Here is a 16,069-nt window from a genome sequence, read left to right as displayed (position 1 = left end):
TACAGGAAAAGGAACACCTGGACGTGCTAATGAATTCATGGAGAAAAACCTGTCGCAGACTGAAAGAGAATTCGGATACTCCGAGCCGTACCAGATGGTCTCTTATCCGCTGCTTTGGACCCTGTTTCGCCCCGAAGAGGTAATCATTGCCCAAGGAGATCATTTCGACGAGTGCTACATAGTGGATTCTGTTGAGTACATAGATGAAGTCCATTCAGGGACTGAGAATGATTTAACACCGCATCTGAAGATTAATGCACGACGATGGGACTACAATGGAACTCGATTCGGCATTGCTGAGGAGAAGCTCAAGATCAAGGAGTTTCCTACTGCAGTGGAGATCGACACTTTAAAGGTATATCCGATTCGTTTCCACAAGAAAGAGAGCACCGAAATACTACAAAGAAGATTGATTGAAAGAGGGAGGAAGTGGAGGACGATCCTGGATAAATCTCATAAATTTTATGATGGTAGGATATATGCACTCAATTATCTTTCACATTTTGTTGACAAATTGAGCAGCATTGGCCTGGTCAGAGCCCCCGAATCAACCAAGTCGCCCAAATCATGTGGATCTTCTCGTCCCAGGCCATGTAAGCTTAAGCCGACAATCTTCTGTTTCATGCTAACGATGTTCAGGTTTCTGGGCGGATCATGCTGGATTACGGAACCCACAAGCAAGCAGCCCCCCAACTGGCGACCAACTTGTCAACATCTGGTGCGACAACAGAAAAGGACTACAAGTTTCAATCTGTGGTCAAAAGCGACTCTGCAGATGACACCAGCATGGCGCGAAAAGCAAGTGATAAAGAGGATAGGTTTATGTCTCACCTAAATACTCCTTCATACGAGATCTCCGACGAACAAGCACTTCTCTGTCCTGCCCGAGTGAGAGGTTACTCGTTCTTGGAAAAGATCTGGGGATTCTTCTTGGTTGATGAAGTGCAAGAGATTGACTGGCAAACAAATGCATTTTATAGCCTGGAGCTAGATCCTAGGATGAAATCCGCGATCCTCGCGATGGTCTCAACGCATCGACACAATGACAATTTTGATGTAAGTAACGAGGAAAGAACACGAAATATCATCTGGTTCTAAATTGTGTACAGGACATCATACCAGGTAAAGGGAAGGGATTAGTGTTTCTCCTCTATGGTCGACCGGGCCTGGGGAAGACCTTGACGGCAGGCGAGTAATCTCTCATTCGCCGACTTGGCTCTCCAGCTAACATTTAACAGAGGCTGTCGCTGAGCACACAAAGACCCCTCTGTACTCGATCACGAGTGGTGAGCTGGGAACTGAGGTAGGACAGACAGACTACCAATTGCGCACAATCTTTGCCCGGGCAAAAGTCTGGGATGCGATTGTGTTGCTTGATGAAGCAGATGTCTTCCTCGCACAACGAAGTGCAACTGATCTGAAGCGAAATGCTTACGTCTCAGGTAGGCAGAAGCTAGACCATGCGATTGGTAGAGGGATGGCTGCTGATCTATCTCGTAGTATTTCTTCGACTCATCGAGTACCACAAAGGCATCATGTTTCTCACCACCAATCGGCTTCAAGATTTCGACGACGCTTTCCAGTCTCGAATACACTTAACCATTCGATACGAAGCTCTCGACAATATCCGCCGTGCTAGCATCTGGGGAAATTTCCTCAAGAAAGTGAAACCAGGTTCTTGGGACGAGCAAGCGTTAGCACGTCTTGGGGCAGAGTGAGTTCCACCAGCGCATGAGAACCCATCATACGTGGATCGCTAACAGCCAGTAGCTATGATTTGAACGGCCGAGAAATCAAGAATCTTCTGAGGACTGCTCTGGCGATTTCCAGATACGAGGATGTCGAGCTCTCGGAAACTTTAATCCGAAGAGTACTGGATCTTTCGAAAGAGCATCTCTTGGGAGAGGATCGTTGATTTGCACCTCGAATGACAAGCAAGTGATCGAAACGTAGGGAACAGCTTAACTTTCACTTCACTGGAAGCTGCTGCCCTGCTTTGCATCCGATCATGGCGGGCACTTCAATAGAAGTCCTAGACCTCAGACTGTATCTTCTGTTTGCTAGGATAAAGGGGTTGAGCCGGTATAGTTTAAGGCGTTGAGAGCAAGACTGTGGCGCCTGATTGTGGATCTGGAAAAATGATACGTGCATTAACAATGCATTCGAAGCACAGGAGTGAATACTATACATAAAGGTTGTCAGGATCATTATCTCATTATTGGAAGGTTGGGCATCAGACGAAAAAAGAAGAATACAAATCAAACAAACCCCTCCCACGGAGTACCAACGACCCTCCCCTTTCCATCAAACCTCACACCCTCCTCCCTCAACAATCTCCTCTTCCTATCATCATGCAGCCCCGCCTCTCCTTTCCTTCCCCAGCTGCCATGGAACCCGCCTAATCCGCCGCCAGTAGCTAATACTCTGTGGCAAGGCACTTCTGGCGCAAAGGGATTATTCCTCAGTGCATTGCCTACTGCTCGAGCTGACGAGGAGAGGTGTTTCGCCATACAGCCATAGGTTGTGAATCGGCCTCGTGGGACTTGGCAGAGAGCTGTAAGAACTTTCTTCTGGAAAGCGGTCTTTTGTGAGAGGGCTATTTTCTTGAGATAGGGGGTTAGATCTTCTTTCTGAAGGACATTGGAGGTTGGCTCAAGGTTTGAAGCGACTGGCTCTAGCGAGAGTTCAATCTTCTCCAGGGAAGATGCCTTTCCAACAGACTTCGGAGATTCCAAATCTGATTCTGATAATTTCTTCCTCTTTTTCGGCTCCGGTTCCGTGCTGTCCAGATCATTTACGCTACCCGATTTCCTCTTCCCACCCCGCTTCACCTTTCCCCTAAGCTCCAAACTTCTATCATCAAGCTCCACCAAATCTACATCCCCGTCCAAGATCTTCTGTCCAAGCTCAATACTTTGTTCCAGCTGCTCGCGTGACATGTTCTTGTACGCTGGACTTTTGATTTTCTCCATCCAAGGCTTATCGACGCCGACGACGGAGTCGAGGATGATCCGCGCGAAACAGTGGTCGACGTGGACAGACCAGGTAGGCTATGAGGTATGAGTAATTATGGAAAGTGAATGGAGTAAGCTAGGGACGAGGTACCTGAGAAGGTGATTTAGAGGTCGCTGCTTTGGGCAGGGTTTGCTGGAACATGTGCTTCCAGTCACTCTGTAGTTGTTCGAGTGAGGGTTGTTCGTTTGCCATCGTGAGAAACTGGTGGATGTGTGTATGCGGTATGAATGCAGTCTGAGATGTCTTTGGTCTCCTGAGAACGTGATGTGGGAGATCTAAGTAGTTCTGGGTGGCAATTACATCGGAAGGTGATGAGGGTGGACGCGCCTTGCGGTTGACGCGACGGACGTGCTAGTCGCCGTTCGCGAAGTCATGAGGTCACTTATGGATCATGAAATGACCAGTTCGCTTGGGATAATCTCGGGAAAAAAAACATCACTAGCAAAGGGCAAGCAAAAAAAAAAGAAGTCGACGCTCAACCCATACCCAACACCCAAACCACACAACGAGCGTATTCCAATACCGCCACACCACGGTGGGGGATGAGCTGCAGAGTGAAACCTCCCTCACTCGATTTCCCCCATCGCTTAGAACCCCGCCAGCATCGTGAGTTGCCTGCACGAGTGGGAAGTTACCGCAATGTTCGGACTGGGCACTGTTGGTGATTGCCTTGCGGCAGAAATGGGTGGAGAAGAATGGGATACTGATATCTTCTTCGCCTTGTGACCATTACAGCCAATGAGAAATTGGCTTATTTGGATAGATATAGCTGTCAGTCGTGTGGACCGTGATTTAGCCGAATTGGCACGTGAGAGCCTACTCAAAGTGCCGGCGGGCTTGGGGTGAGCATTAGCTGTAGTGCTGGACCTGGGACTTGACTTCAGCTTAGGTACACTACATAATGTCCCTTCGATAATCATAATAAGGTACTGACACTGGGGCAGCTCGCTTGCTATTAACCACTTTTCATTCATTTACCACGAACGAACGAACAGGAAAGTTCACGTATCGCTTACTTCAATTCAAATTCGGCGCTTACAGATAGTCAGATTTCAGGAGCAAAGAGATCGTTATATTCAACAGTAAACTATCAGAGAGCCAGCCGCGAGGCATAACATTTAAATAAAGACCCGAAGAGCTTTTTCCTTCTTAGTTTGTTGTCCATACAGACCCCATATTATGACATCATGTGGCACTACTCCAAGTTCTTTCCATCCACATCACCATATATCCAGCCATTCCACATATTCGGAATGCACTTTGACTTGTCGCCTGTAAATGAGAGTACTGGAGATAACCGAGACGACAATAACAAATACGCCTTCATGTAAATGTTTGGATGAAAATCAGAGACTGTAAGAAGTAGAATACATGGTTTGAAGAAAAACACCCCGCATGAAGTCTGGAAAAGATTTGTAAAGCGTAAAAAAAGACTCGTTAATTTCATAGCCAGACAGCTGCCTTCTGGACAGCTCGGCTTAATCCCATACCACCGAAGAATGCAATAAATTTGGAACTCTGTGAGGAAGAGTCACATGGATGAGAAGGAAGGGTATCGAATGTGAAGAAAAGTATTCGAAGCTGAAATGTAGAACAAAGACGTCTGTAAATGTAGGATGCAAATAGAGAATATAGATAAGAATACGAGAGCAAAGTTTAGATCATCCCTCCGTCCATGTTCATTGTGGCCTTCACTTCTCTTGGGTGTCTCTCAGTTATGTTCTGTTGCTGCAACCCAGGGGTTGCTGGGTTGCGGCCTGGGCTCCAGAGAGGGGGCACGCTTTCGTATGGGCTTTGCAAGCCTTGCAGACTCTGCTCTGACTGCGGAGGGCTTCTGGTTCGGTCGAGATTGGGCGAGGCTCCGTTCCTTCCACGACTGGCACTTCGAAGACGCTCGGCAGCTCGGTTAAATCGTCCAGAGATGCTATTGTCGTTCTCACTGCGGCCACGGTTGTGGCTGATGGATGGAGTGCGTTGGAATTGTTGCTGAGTTGTGGGGACTTCGATGATTGTTTGGTTGATCTTATCATCGTCCTCATCCATCACAATCTCGATGACACCAGATCCTTGGGATACACCCGATACCACAGAGTTCGTGTTAGGATTGTTCGGACGATATAGTGGAGCAGGAGGAGGTGGAGGTGGCATGGCTAGATGTTGCAACTCCTTAAGAATCGGTGGCGCGGGAGGAGGAGGCGGCGGCGGCGGTGTCAAATTATCATTCGAAGGGTTGAGAGGTTGGCTATTAGCTTCGATTGTCTCGTCAATACCGTTCATGATGCCTGGAACACCACTAGCATATGCTGGCCGGGAATTCAGGGTCTCGTATCCCAGAGTGCCAGGCTGAGATTCACCGGGAGCAATCTTGCGGGGCGACAGCAATGGAGCTCGCGCGGTGTTTGGGTCCTGAGTCTTTCTTCTGCTGCTAGGTGGAAGAGCGGCGTGGAAAGCCGGGTGCAACGGGAGGGCAGCAGGCAGAGCCTTCGGTGAGAGCGGCTCTTCCGGGATTGGAGCAGAAGCCGAGCGAGGCGGCAGTCTTCGAGGTGTCGCTTGGTAAGTGGTCTTTGGAAGAGGCGCAAGGTTCTCAAATGCGCTGTTGTAAGTAATGGCGTTCAGACTTCCCCACGACGGTGGTTGGGGCTGATCGTATCTTTCAGGAATTTGAGGGACATCTGGGATGTCATTTCCGTCAGGATCGTACTTTGGATGTCTCATGGCTCGCGGAGTGGCTGGCAAACCAATTTGCATGGATGCACGCTCACCAGACTCCTTCAGGTAGGCCGGAGAAGTTTGAAGATTAGCCGGGGACGTTGTTTGGCTTCTAGATGGCTGCATTTGAGAAGGCTTGGGAGATGGGTAAGTTGACGACCTGTTGAACTCTGGCGATGGAGAAGGGCGATATTGCATAGGCGACAACTGAGCGAGCTCTTCAGGATGAACAATCGGAGGTACGGACGGGCGTCGAACAAGGGATTTGCGCCTTTCTTCCAAGTCACGAGCAGCTTGCTCCTTCTTCAGAGTACGTTCATCTTTGATCTGCTTGATGTCACCAGCTCGCTGATCCGACATAGAAACGGTACGAGAGTGAGCTGAGCGATCGCGCTTTGGATGTGGCGATGGCTCCTTTCGCGTCCTGCTGGCGTCCCTCTCTCTTCGAACTCGACTGGCAGACCGATCACGACGCCTCCTATCAGGGGAAGGATCGCGAACAGCACTTGTTCCGCGTTCTCTGAGTCTGCTGCTGCTTCGATGCCGAGACCTAAATTGCTTGTGCTCGTTGTGGACTCGCTTCAATTCTTCGTTGTCCTCATCATTATCAGCTTGATAGAATTTGGTCTGTGGTGACATTGGAAGTGGCGAAGATGGAGATCTCATCACAGATCCTTCACGGCCCTTGCTTCTGCCACGTCTTGTATCGATGAGAGCCAGAGTGCGACCATCAGGACTTGGGCGCCGACTGTTATTGCGGCTTGAAACACGACTGGCAGGTTTGCTGCTGATCTGTGACCGACCCACAGGTTCAGGAGATATATGGCGGACTCTGCTGGAAGGCTTCGAGCTCTTCACTCTAGACTGGCTAGGATCACGTCTAGCTGAAGGAAGAGAATCTTCACCATATCCTACTGCGCCTAGATCTCGGAGATCTTCAGGAGACATCGGAACTGGGGAGGTTGGGGACCGTTTTGCAGGCTTGATAAATCGAGCTGCGCTTCGGCCACGATCTTCAGAAGGCTCCCTGCCTTTAGATTTGCGGCTTCCACTCCGAGCTCGTCCATTGCGGTCCCTCTCCCTACTTGCTTGCCTCTTCTGCTTCTCAGCGTGGTGTTGTGCGGATTCCAAACTGCTTATGTATTGATCCAAGCTTCGGCCAGTAACTACAGGACTTGCAGTTCCAACACTTCTGTAGCTTCTCTCGCTGGTTAGAGGACTCCTGTTAGCGGCAGTCGAATGCGATGTTGTCGAACCAGCGACCGACCGGTTAGTCCCTGTCCGCGCTCTAGATGAGGCGACCGAAAGATCTGGCGAAGTCATGTAATCTCCAGTGATGATGGATTCCATTGGTGGCCACTGAATCTGCAGTCCATCTGGCTTACGATCTCGGGAACCATTGCGAGTGCGCGCATTCTGCTTTGTGATCGTGAAAGACTCTGGTGATGGAGAGGGTAGTGGATTTGAGATCTTCTGTTGCTTGTTTTTCTGCATCATAGGACTGGCAGTAGCAGCTCTATTCATCGGCACATATGTTGCCGAATTGAGTTGCATGGTTTCTGGTAGAGAAACTTTCCGCTCGTGTACACCTGGTCGCTCGTTTCTCTCTTTGTCAGATCCAGAGTCATTAGGGGTCGGCAACTTCGCCGGTTCCAGTACCCTTTTTGGGATCACATCGGAAGGCATCTCACCAATGGATGGTAATCGTTGCCTTGAGAACCCGCCAGGAGTCGCCGTCCGAGCAGATGCCGGAGTATGATAAGCGCTTCGATGGCTTGGCCTCAGGAATGCTGTGTGAGCAGTGTCACCGCCGCTAGGAGAAAGTGCCGATTCCGCAATGGGAGTGACACCACCGCCAACTGGGGTCCTCTCATCTTCGCCCAGTCCGAAAAACTTCGACTTCCCAGTTTTGTCACCAAAAGAGGTGATGAGTTTGAGAGCAGATGTCTTGGCGATACTACGTTGAGGACCACGAGCTCCAGGTGGAGACAATGGAGGGCTCAACATTTCCGGAATGCTCATGCTCTGAAGTTGGGAGAAAGTCGCTGCCTGGGCAGTTGGTGATACCCATGGTTCTGATGGTTCCGTACCAGTACATGAAAAGCAGCGGATAGCCAGTTGTTGTTGACTGTGCTGAACAGCCCACTCACCCCATTTCCTGATTAACTCTGCCTGTCGTTGCCAGTCGGATGGAAATACCAAGCAAACCAAGATTAAAGCCTCCATATACCTCTTGTGAGAAACATAAATCTCGATTGCGTCGTTCTGATCTCCCATGCCGATCATGATAGTTGCAGCTGTGTGCACATCTCCTTTCTCGAGAAGACGCTGCACATATGCTCGCGCGACTTTGGTTTGAGAAGCATGGCCACCAATTCCACTCAAAGCCAGTAGCATCCAGTCGGAGGATGTCATGGACTCCGAACTGGTAGCCATGATATCAGTGTCTATGTCACCGAGCCATTTAGCGAGCAGTAAGCGATTGGGTGAACCCTTGGGATGCCGATTCATTTCATCCTGGATCAGTTCCTGCGCTTCGCCATCCCATCCAAAGATCGTGCTCAACATCTGCCGACGAAGATCGTTGTTCGTCAAGCGAGTATTGTCTAGGACCTGCGGGTGTTTGTAGGGGATGTCACTCAGCCTCGACTTGGTGAACTTGAAAAGATCCACAACCTTGGCGTCATCTGGACTGCGGAGTACCTCCTGTCGTAAGCGAGAGCCTCTTGGACGAGAGCGGCCAGAGGTATTCGACTGAGTGCTGATGCTGCTCATCGACAAGCTATCACGACTCGAGACCACTGATGGCTCCCGCGTAGAGTGAAATGAGGAGCCAATAGACATGGTAGTGCCATCACTAATTCCACGTGATACGACAGAGGAGTGTTTGCGATACTGTGTTCTAGAGCCAGCCGAGGACCGCGAAGTGGTGGATGCGTGACTCCTTGACGAGACTGGGCTGAGAGTGTCCGCGCGGTCTGGGTCGTGTCGCCCAACTTCAAGCTTGTCCATCTCTCTGGCAATCCGCGCCAGAGGCGACATGTGGTCCTCATCACTCTCCGAGATGTCGACATTGATCGGCACTGCTTGAATGTCCTCACCTGATGTAGGCGCTGAACCCTTCTGCTTCTTCTGTTCTTCGATAGAGACAGGTGGCGACGGAGGCAGCAGATTGGCCGGATGCTGTACATTTGCCACCAACTGAGGTGGTGAGTTTAGATCGAACTGCTGCGCCGTGTTGCTTCGACCAAGTGTGAATAGGGTCGCGCCGGGGCCGTAGACAGCAAGCCCTCTGACGTGGTCTAGGGTTGGAACCGACTCATAGGTTACATGCTTAGTTCGAACGTCCCATGACGATGTTTCGCTGTTGGGGAGGCAATGTTAGCGGTGGTCTTGCTAAGCGCGCGCGTTGATTATGCAAGTTGAAATCAGGCGAAACTCAGAGATCACTTACCCTTCCGAATATTGAACAATGCGCCCATTCTTGGACCATCCCAACCAATTTGGACCGGTTTGGAAGTTCTCCGTACGTTTTAGAACCCGAACCACCTTTGCACTGTCATTGCTGGTTGGTGATTTGGCGATACTCCAAACTCGGAGGTCGCCGTCGTTCGTTTGCGTGGCCAGCATATCTGACTTTTGTCGCGAAGAGGATGCATGCCAGGCCAACGTAACAATTGGTGATGGTCCCCTAGAAGTCGTCAAATTATGAAGAATAGTAAATCTTGGCTGCAGAGCTGCAATCAGAAGCGAGCCATTGGAAAATCTATGGGACTGTCAGTGAGAGTCCTGCCAGAGAGAGATTTGATGCTTGAAAATACCCAATAGCATATGTTCTGCAATCTGCTGCTGGTGCCAAAGCCGTAATTGGGATCTGGTCTATCGTTCTCCCCGAAATATGTTCAGAGGTTGTTGGCTCGAACAGAATGACATTTCCCTGCGCATTTCCTGCGATCAATGAGCTTCCGCACCCTCGCCAAACCGAGGAGAAGGAGAATATCGTGCTCACCAAAAGCAACATTTCCATTTCGCATCCATGCTGCCACTGTCAAGTTCTCATAAGATGCAAAGCGCGCAAGCTCGTCCCCCGTCATACAATCCCACACAATGGCCGTCTGCCCAACGTCATAACTCACAACCAGTCGTCCTGCACCCCTCTCGCTCACCGTATCCACTGCTAATAACGATATCTCTTCAGTATGTCTCGAAAATCGACGCTCGATCATCAGGGTATCGTGGTGTGCGCAGACCACCGAATTTCCTTGCGCATACAAGAACATTGATGCCGTCGCAGCACATGGCTCAAAGTCCCGAGTCATCTCCGTCGGAGGCATACTGGCACTCAATTCTGATAATGTCGCCATCCTACTCTTCCCTTTCGATGAATGACCCGAGCCCATCGAAACCGACCGGTTTCTCGAGAGCTGTTCTGACATGGCGGCTGTGGTAACCAGGTCCTTCTTATCTGCGATACGAATAGCGAAGGTGTTAGTCGGATGGCCGCATAACGCGCATGTTCCAAAAGGGTGGTTACAGCAGATATACAGGGAGTCGATTCTCTAAGAGCCAGTGTCCCAAAATGTTTTGTACAATAGATAGTAAGGGAAAGGAGAAAGCCACCACATACAGATATGAGGGTGTCTTGCCGCCGCTCCAGCGGTTGTAGTTCTGCTGTACAGGGCTGATCACGGTCCACGCCCAATTCTTCTCAGTCGTCACATGGAGTTGCTGGACTGGCTGCCCGACGTCGGTTGATATCTAGATGTACCGAGTGGCCGGCTTTCGCGCCTGCTGTGTGGCTCTAGACAGCTGTGTTGCTCGCGTGTGTAAAGCAGCAAGTTCAGATGCTGTGCAATGGTCGAGAAGCAACACGAGGAGAAGACGTTTGAGTACAACAGAGGAGAATATGTGAGTAGCACGGGACCTCGTGGTGGAGGAAGCTACAAGACAGACAAAGTTGAACGGCTACCGCCTCATCTCCTGGGGGCGTCTGGACCCAACGACATGCAAGAACGGGGGACTTTGGCGCTTGTATCGGGGGCCAAGGGGGCCGAACGAAGATCCAACACGCTTTAAAGAGAAAGACTGGAGGCGTGGCCCCTAGGGACCGTATATGGCCTCATCGAGTCCGAGAGCGTTGTGAGAGCAGAGCGCCTAATCACAGGTGCTTTGAGCTGTCAATGATTGGTCCGAAGACAGAATTAGATATGCATCTCCAGCCGAACCATGGGATCTCAAGCGGATGCGGTCCGGCTCATCTCGATGCACCGAGTCGCAGCTCAAGAAACCAGGATCTGAGCCAGCCACTGCATATCGTCTAAGAGCCCCCTGTTGCTGTGTAGCTCCTACCACAGCTAACAAGCCTAGCATGGAGGGGCATGCAGCGTGGCTCAACCTCTCTCAAAGCAAGTGGCGGAAGCCCAGACAAGATCAGTGCAATAATAAAGTGCTCAGCAGAAGAAACCATGTCTGGTAGGCTGGCAATGAACATCGACGTGCCTGCTCATCACCGTCTCGTCACTTTCGTACTCACTATCACACGCTGTCCCTGACTCAGTACGGGGCAGAGCGGGTTCGAGGGGCGAGGGGCGTTGAAAAGCAGACGAATAGTCTGATGCCATACGAGTTCTGGGGCATGAGAGGACGGGCAGCAATGGGTCTGTATGCATCCTCATCCCAGACGAGGCTGTGGAATGGACTGAAGGGCCAGTGGGCCACTTGACTGGCAGACTGGGAGACTCGAATTCGGAATGGACATCCAGTTCAAGGTTGGCTGTCTGTTCAAGGCCGGCAAGGCAAGTGCGCAGTGCGCAGTGCAGTAAGGTTGAGGAGACTCAGAGAGGTCGTGACAGGGCAGCAGAGCGTGGGGATTGGAGGTTGGGTCGGACGTCGCGTCGTCTGCGGAGTGGGGCCTGCCACTGTAGTGTAGAAGCAGCCGACAAACGAGAACCTTGGAACCCTGGTGTCGAGGGACCTCTGGCTGCTGATTCGCCGGAGCTCGACCACCACCATATGCACGAGGAACTTTCAATCACCCCCCCCCGCTGCCCTATCACCGCCCTGGACGGCCCTGAGAACCAGAATCCGCTACTCCGTCCCTTTTGCCTAGCAGACCCTGAGCAGGGACCCCAAAGTACTAAACCTCGAGGTCCAGCGTCTACAAAGCTCTGGTGAGTGGTAAGTTTTCCCTCTTCCTCCCTCTCGCTCAAACTCTTCAACGCCCGCCGTTGTTCCACTCTCTCGCCTCTCCTCTCCTCTCCTCTCCTCTCCTCCCCTCTCCTTCACCTCCTGTTTGTTGTTCATCAAGCCGGTGCATTTTCGTTCGTCGTCTCTCGGCCGGTGTGACAATGCCTTGTCCACTTCCACAGTGTGACTCCGACATGAGCCGTACTGTCACCATGTCACCATGCAGCGTTGTGCCAGCATGTTCAACGAGCACGAAAGTGAGGGGTTGGGCTGGGAGTAAGTTGTGGCGTTCAGAAACACCTCTTCTCCCTTGAAGAAACTACCCCCGCTGTTCGTGATCCTTCAAGATCAAGACAAGCATAACTACCTGAGAACGGCCATGCAATATTTGGATCACCGATCAATAATTGAGAGAGACACGACATCGTCTAGCAATAATAATATGCAAAATGGGCAGGTGTGATGGAGATATCCAGGGGTCACTTGGATTGCCGATATTGTTGTGACCCGTCCTGCTCGCTCAACCCCCTCTCGGGTAGCATCCGTCTTTATCGTTATCTCCAAGCATGACCGTTCAAGTAGCCCATTGAGTAATATTGCAAGCATAAAGTCGATGTGTGACATCGAAAAAGTCTCCCGCTGCACGAGTGTCAAAGCTCACATCCCGCTGGCACAGCACGTATCCCGAGATCTTCATTCTGATGCTGGCCAGTGCAAAGGCCACCGCGGGGTAGAAGTCTCCATTGTGTTTGGACAATGGCGAAGAACAGCTCGAACCACCGAAGTGTTTCCCATATATTAACTGCAAGTCCAAGAGTTCCTTGCGATGCGATGCACCTCCAACCACCTGGTCGGGCTTTCTTGTGTACCTGCTTTTACCATAGAAAGACTCCACCACACCACGATGCAAGTGTGGTATCGTAGCCTGCCTGTCCTACGTTACCTCATGGCGTTCCTGCCTCGTCCAGACAGTCCTGTATCACACATCACATTTTGGGATCACAACAGTGAACAGAAGGCCTTTTGGCTTCCAGATCAATGCGGCCTGAAAAAGAGTCGAGACTCGTCTGATGATTGGGCGCAAAGTCAAAAATTCGTCTATTTGAATTTTCTCATTGGTCATGGCAAAGCTTCAAAATCCAAGTCTCACCAACGTCGGCGCTTAGAGCCCCTCTACAGTATCCACACAGGGATCATTCCTTACCGCTCCTTGAAAGGTGTGGACCAAACAGGGGCCCATGTTGTGTCTACTTGCATATTGGCACACCACAGATCTCATGGAATATTCAAAAGGTCACGACAATTATTGTTCACATGGAAGAGTTGTGAGAATATGGAGGAATTTCATTGTTCAGTCAATCCTTTCCCGTGTTTGACGACGATATTCGTCCAGTCTTCCAGTCCAAACACCAGTCAGGATCTTGCCGCGGACGCGGACCCGTGACGACGATCTCCAGGCAAGATCCCCCTCACCTCGCCTCGCCTCTCCTCTTGTTAACCTTCTTTCTCACCCCTGTTCCAACTCAACCGTCCGCGGAACGGCCCATTCGCAATAATCATCAGCCATGCCATAACTAATACAGGCAGACAGGACCGCTTCGACAAGGCTAACTACCAGAGTAGTATCGACACCCACACATGAACATCACGGTTCACTCCCAACATGGCTGACTTCGCCGCGTCGCATTTCGTGGGATGTTCCGAAACGAGATGAGACATCAATGCTCTGTTGATGAACAAACGACATTAACCTCTATTTGGAGGCGATAGACGAAGTGTCTGCCTCGCCGCCACGACGCCCCGGTACTCGACAGCGATACCCCAGAAGAAGGATGAAAGACTCCGCTTTCCCAATCGATAAGGACCTCGGGAGGCATAGTCGGCTTAGGCGGATCACCAAGTAAGGGACACGGATCGCGCTGGTGCGCGAGCGCGACTCGACGCTATCGGCTGTTGACCGCTTGGATGGGGTTTTCTATTTCAACCGACGGGGCAGCATCGTCTTTCTTGCCTCAAAGAGGCGACAATAGGCGGATGTGCGAGGACGCTCAGGCAATTTGCCAGCATGTTAGATGGATATCTTCGGATCGTCAGCAAGATGCGCGACAATAACCAACAAAGTGGCTGGGAGACAGGACGAGTATCTTACAATTTATAGGATCTGCGATAGACCCACGTCACAACCACACCCCTCACTCCACGACTTCCTCGATAGGGCTCATGTGCTTGCTTGTCGCACTTGAGCTCCTTGACTTCCTTGAACTGCTGCTGCTCTTCCGTCGTCTGCGATCCTTCTTCGCCTTCTCTTGCGCGACCAACTCTCTCATCAACGATCCATTATCCACCACGATCCGTGCTTTGCACATCATATTCGGGGATGCAGGCGATCTGCTGAGACTGGGCGTGGCGGGAGGGGTGCAGTCTTGTTCGGCATCATCGAAGACGCATGGGAAGAGTTCCTCGTCAGTGATGAACGAACTCGAGTGTCCCTCGTCCTCACAGCTTGAGCTGGAGTTTGAAGACAGAGATGAGCGACGAGGCCATGATGGGTAAGCGCAAGAAGGCGACTGTGGTCTGGCGTTGGAGGAGGATGGGATATTCATGGGTGCGGTCGAGTATGAAGTAGCCGGTGGTGATGGTGAAAATGAGAAATACATGATGAACTTCTCTGCGCACACTCGGTCTCTTGTAGAAAATGGGTTGTTGGTCTGACACAGTCGCAGTGACGCAGCAAAGAGTCAGAATGTGAAGTTCGGTGTACTTTCGGCGGATTTCTTATGTATCGTCAACGCCGATGCTGAGTATGTGCTCCAGTGAGTAACAGTAAGCCGAAAGGATCTGAACTCAGCAACTGGCAGTGGTCAAATATAAGTATTTTACTTGAGAGGCAAATACCAGAAAACGGGGTCTGAGTCCGGGGTGTCTTATGTTTGCTTTGTATCAGGAGGCAACAAGCAAGCAAGGCAGGTATGATTCAGTTATATCGTCTGGAACGCGGCGGTGCGCGTGCTGTTCCGGCGGGAACCAAAAAGCAACAAACCAGACGACGAGTAACAACGGACACATCCTCTCCCACCACGGAAACATGACTAGATTCCACCATTCACACGGCCAGGTGCTCAGCACTGGTAAACGAGTGCCGTCTGACCGCTGGACGTAGACCTTCCGTTGGCAGGGCGGTATCCTCACCGTCCCCCCACGATGAGCCTATAAGAGAGCTCGTGTTAGTCTGTCACCGCCGTTTGGTTCCCCCCCTTCGCCCATTGTTAGGCTCTGGCTGTGTGTTCTGGCTGCAATTCGATGTGATGCGATGCTCCGCTGACGGGTCTGTGCTGGCTGGGCTGTCCTTTGACTTTCTCTGGCTGAGGCTTCCCGCGACCCTTTTGGTTAGAGAGTGGGATTTCAAGGGAATTGTCATCCGGAAGGGTCCTGCACCCTTCCGTCGTGTCAGCACCGTTCTGGAAGCTAGGAACACACATCGCGAGTTTCCGCCCGCCGCCAGAGCCTGAACTACTACTGGACTGTATGTAAAGGTAAACGAAACGGCTATGTGATCAGACCGCCTGGGAGTCCAGAGTCATGAGCGAGCAGAAGTCCAGTCATAGCAATTCACGGCCTCCCACACTCCGGCTTCCAGATTCAATACCCGGTGAACCTCTCTCTCCTCCTCCCTTTGTCACCTTGACCAGCTTGACAAAAGTATTACTGTGGTGTGGCATAAAGCCATGTTGGCATCCAGGGTTACAGTACTGTAGCAACAATAAATCTGATCACATCACAAAAACGAAAACAGTGCTCATGCCCATCCCTTACAGTTTCACGCCTCCAAGTTTAGAACGTGGGAGTCTAGATCTTGTGGAAGGATGGGGGACACCAGACAAGGGGGTTTTGCCTTTGTGATCGCCCGGACCGTGGGATTTGCACCTCCACGTTTCTACTGTATAAGTATCTCTTCCACGGGGTGGGGTCGAGCCGAGCGCGGAGGCGAAACTGTAACCCCCACGTCCCATTATGGGTTTCTTTCCTCCAAACCCCTCGCTCAAAAGGTAATTTTGTACCCCACGAATCCCATCATGGTCGTCCTATGCCGGAGTTGTCGTGGAGGTCCTCATAAAAAATAATGTAACTTACTACTGTACGTACTTTTGCTGTCCCAAAA

The 16,069-nt window shown here is 51.1% G+C and overlaps 4 protein-coding genes across 4 annotated transcripts; 1 reads left to right on the top strand and 3 right to left on the bottom strand.

The window, feature by feature from the left end:
* The first annotated feature begins 12 nt into the window (after window positions 1-12).
* Window positions 13-6,039, top strand: ONS95_002437 (uncharacterized protein). Its single transcript, XM_058495694.1, has 8 exons — window positions 13-470; window positions 523-593; window positions 640-1,056; window positions 1,110-1,188; window positions 1,239-1,442; window positions 1,501-1,714; window positions 1,771-3,904; window positions 3,960-6,039. The coding sequence occupies exons 1-7, from the start codon at window positions 38-40 to the stop codon at window positions 1,913-1,915; spliced, it is 1,563 nt and encodes a 520-aa protein (XP_058354421.1). The 5' UTR covers window positions 13-37; the 3' UTR covers window positions 1,916-3,904; window positions 3,960-6,039.
* Window positions 2,259-3,207, bottom strand: ONS95_002436 (uncharacterized protein; the record flags this gene model as incomplete). The annotated part of the gene is made up of 2 exons (XM_058495693.1): window positions 2,259-3,050; window positions 3,106-3,207. The coding sequence occupies 2 exons, from the start codon at window positions 3,205-3,207 to the stop codon at window positions 2,259-2,261; spliced, it is 894 nt and encodes a 297-aa protein (XP_058354422.1).
* Window positions 4,065-11,756, bottom strand: ONS95_002435 (uncharacterized protein). Its single transcript, XM_058495692.1, has 4 exons — window positions 9,734-11,756; window positions 9,546-9,672; window positions 9,179-9,490; window positions 4,065-9,088 (listed from the first exon to the last, which is right to left on the bottom strand). The coding sequence occupies exons 1-4, from the start codon at window positions 10,158-10,160 to the stop codon at window positions 4,672-4,674; spliced, it is 5,283 nt and encodes a 1,760-aa protein (XP_058354420.1). The 5' UTR covers window positions 10,161-11,756; the 3' UTR covers window positions 4,065-4,671.
* A 2,346-nt stretch (window positions 11,757-14,102) lies between these two features.
* ONS95_002434 (uncharacterized protein) lies at window positions 14,103-14,567 on the bottom strand (the record flags this gene model as incomplete). Its single annotated transcript, XM_058495691.1, has 1 exon — window positions 14,103-14,567. One exon carries the CDS (start codon window positions 14,565-14,567, stop codon window positions 14,103-14,105), a length of 465 nt encoding a protein of 154 aa, XP_058354419.1.
* Between the last annotated feature and the right edge of the window lie 1,502 nt (window positions 14,568-16,069).

The sequence above is a fragment of the Cadophora gregata genome (genome assembly GCF_030347475.1).
Source record: "Cadophora gregata isolate MNR1 chromosome Unknown scaffold_11, whole genome shotgun sequence".
Taxonomy (NCBI): Eukaryota; Fungi; Ascomycota; class Leotiomycetes; order Helotiales; family Ploettnerulaceae; genus Cadophora; species Cadophora gregata.
This window is presented reverse-complemented; position numbering and strand designations above follow the sequence as displayed.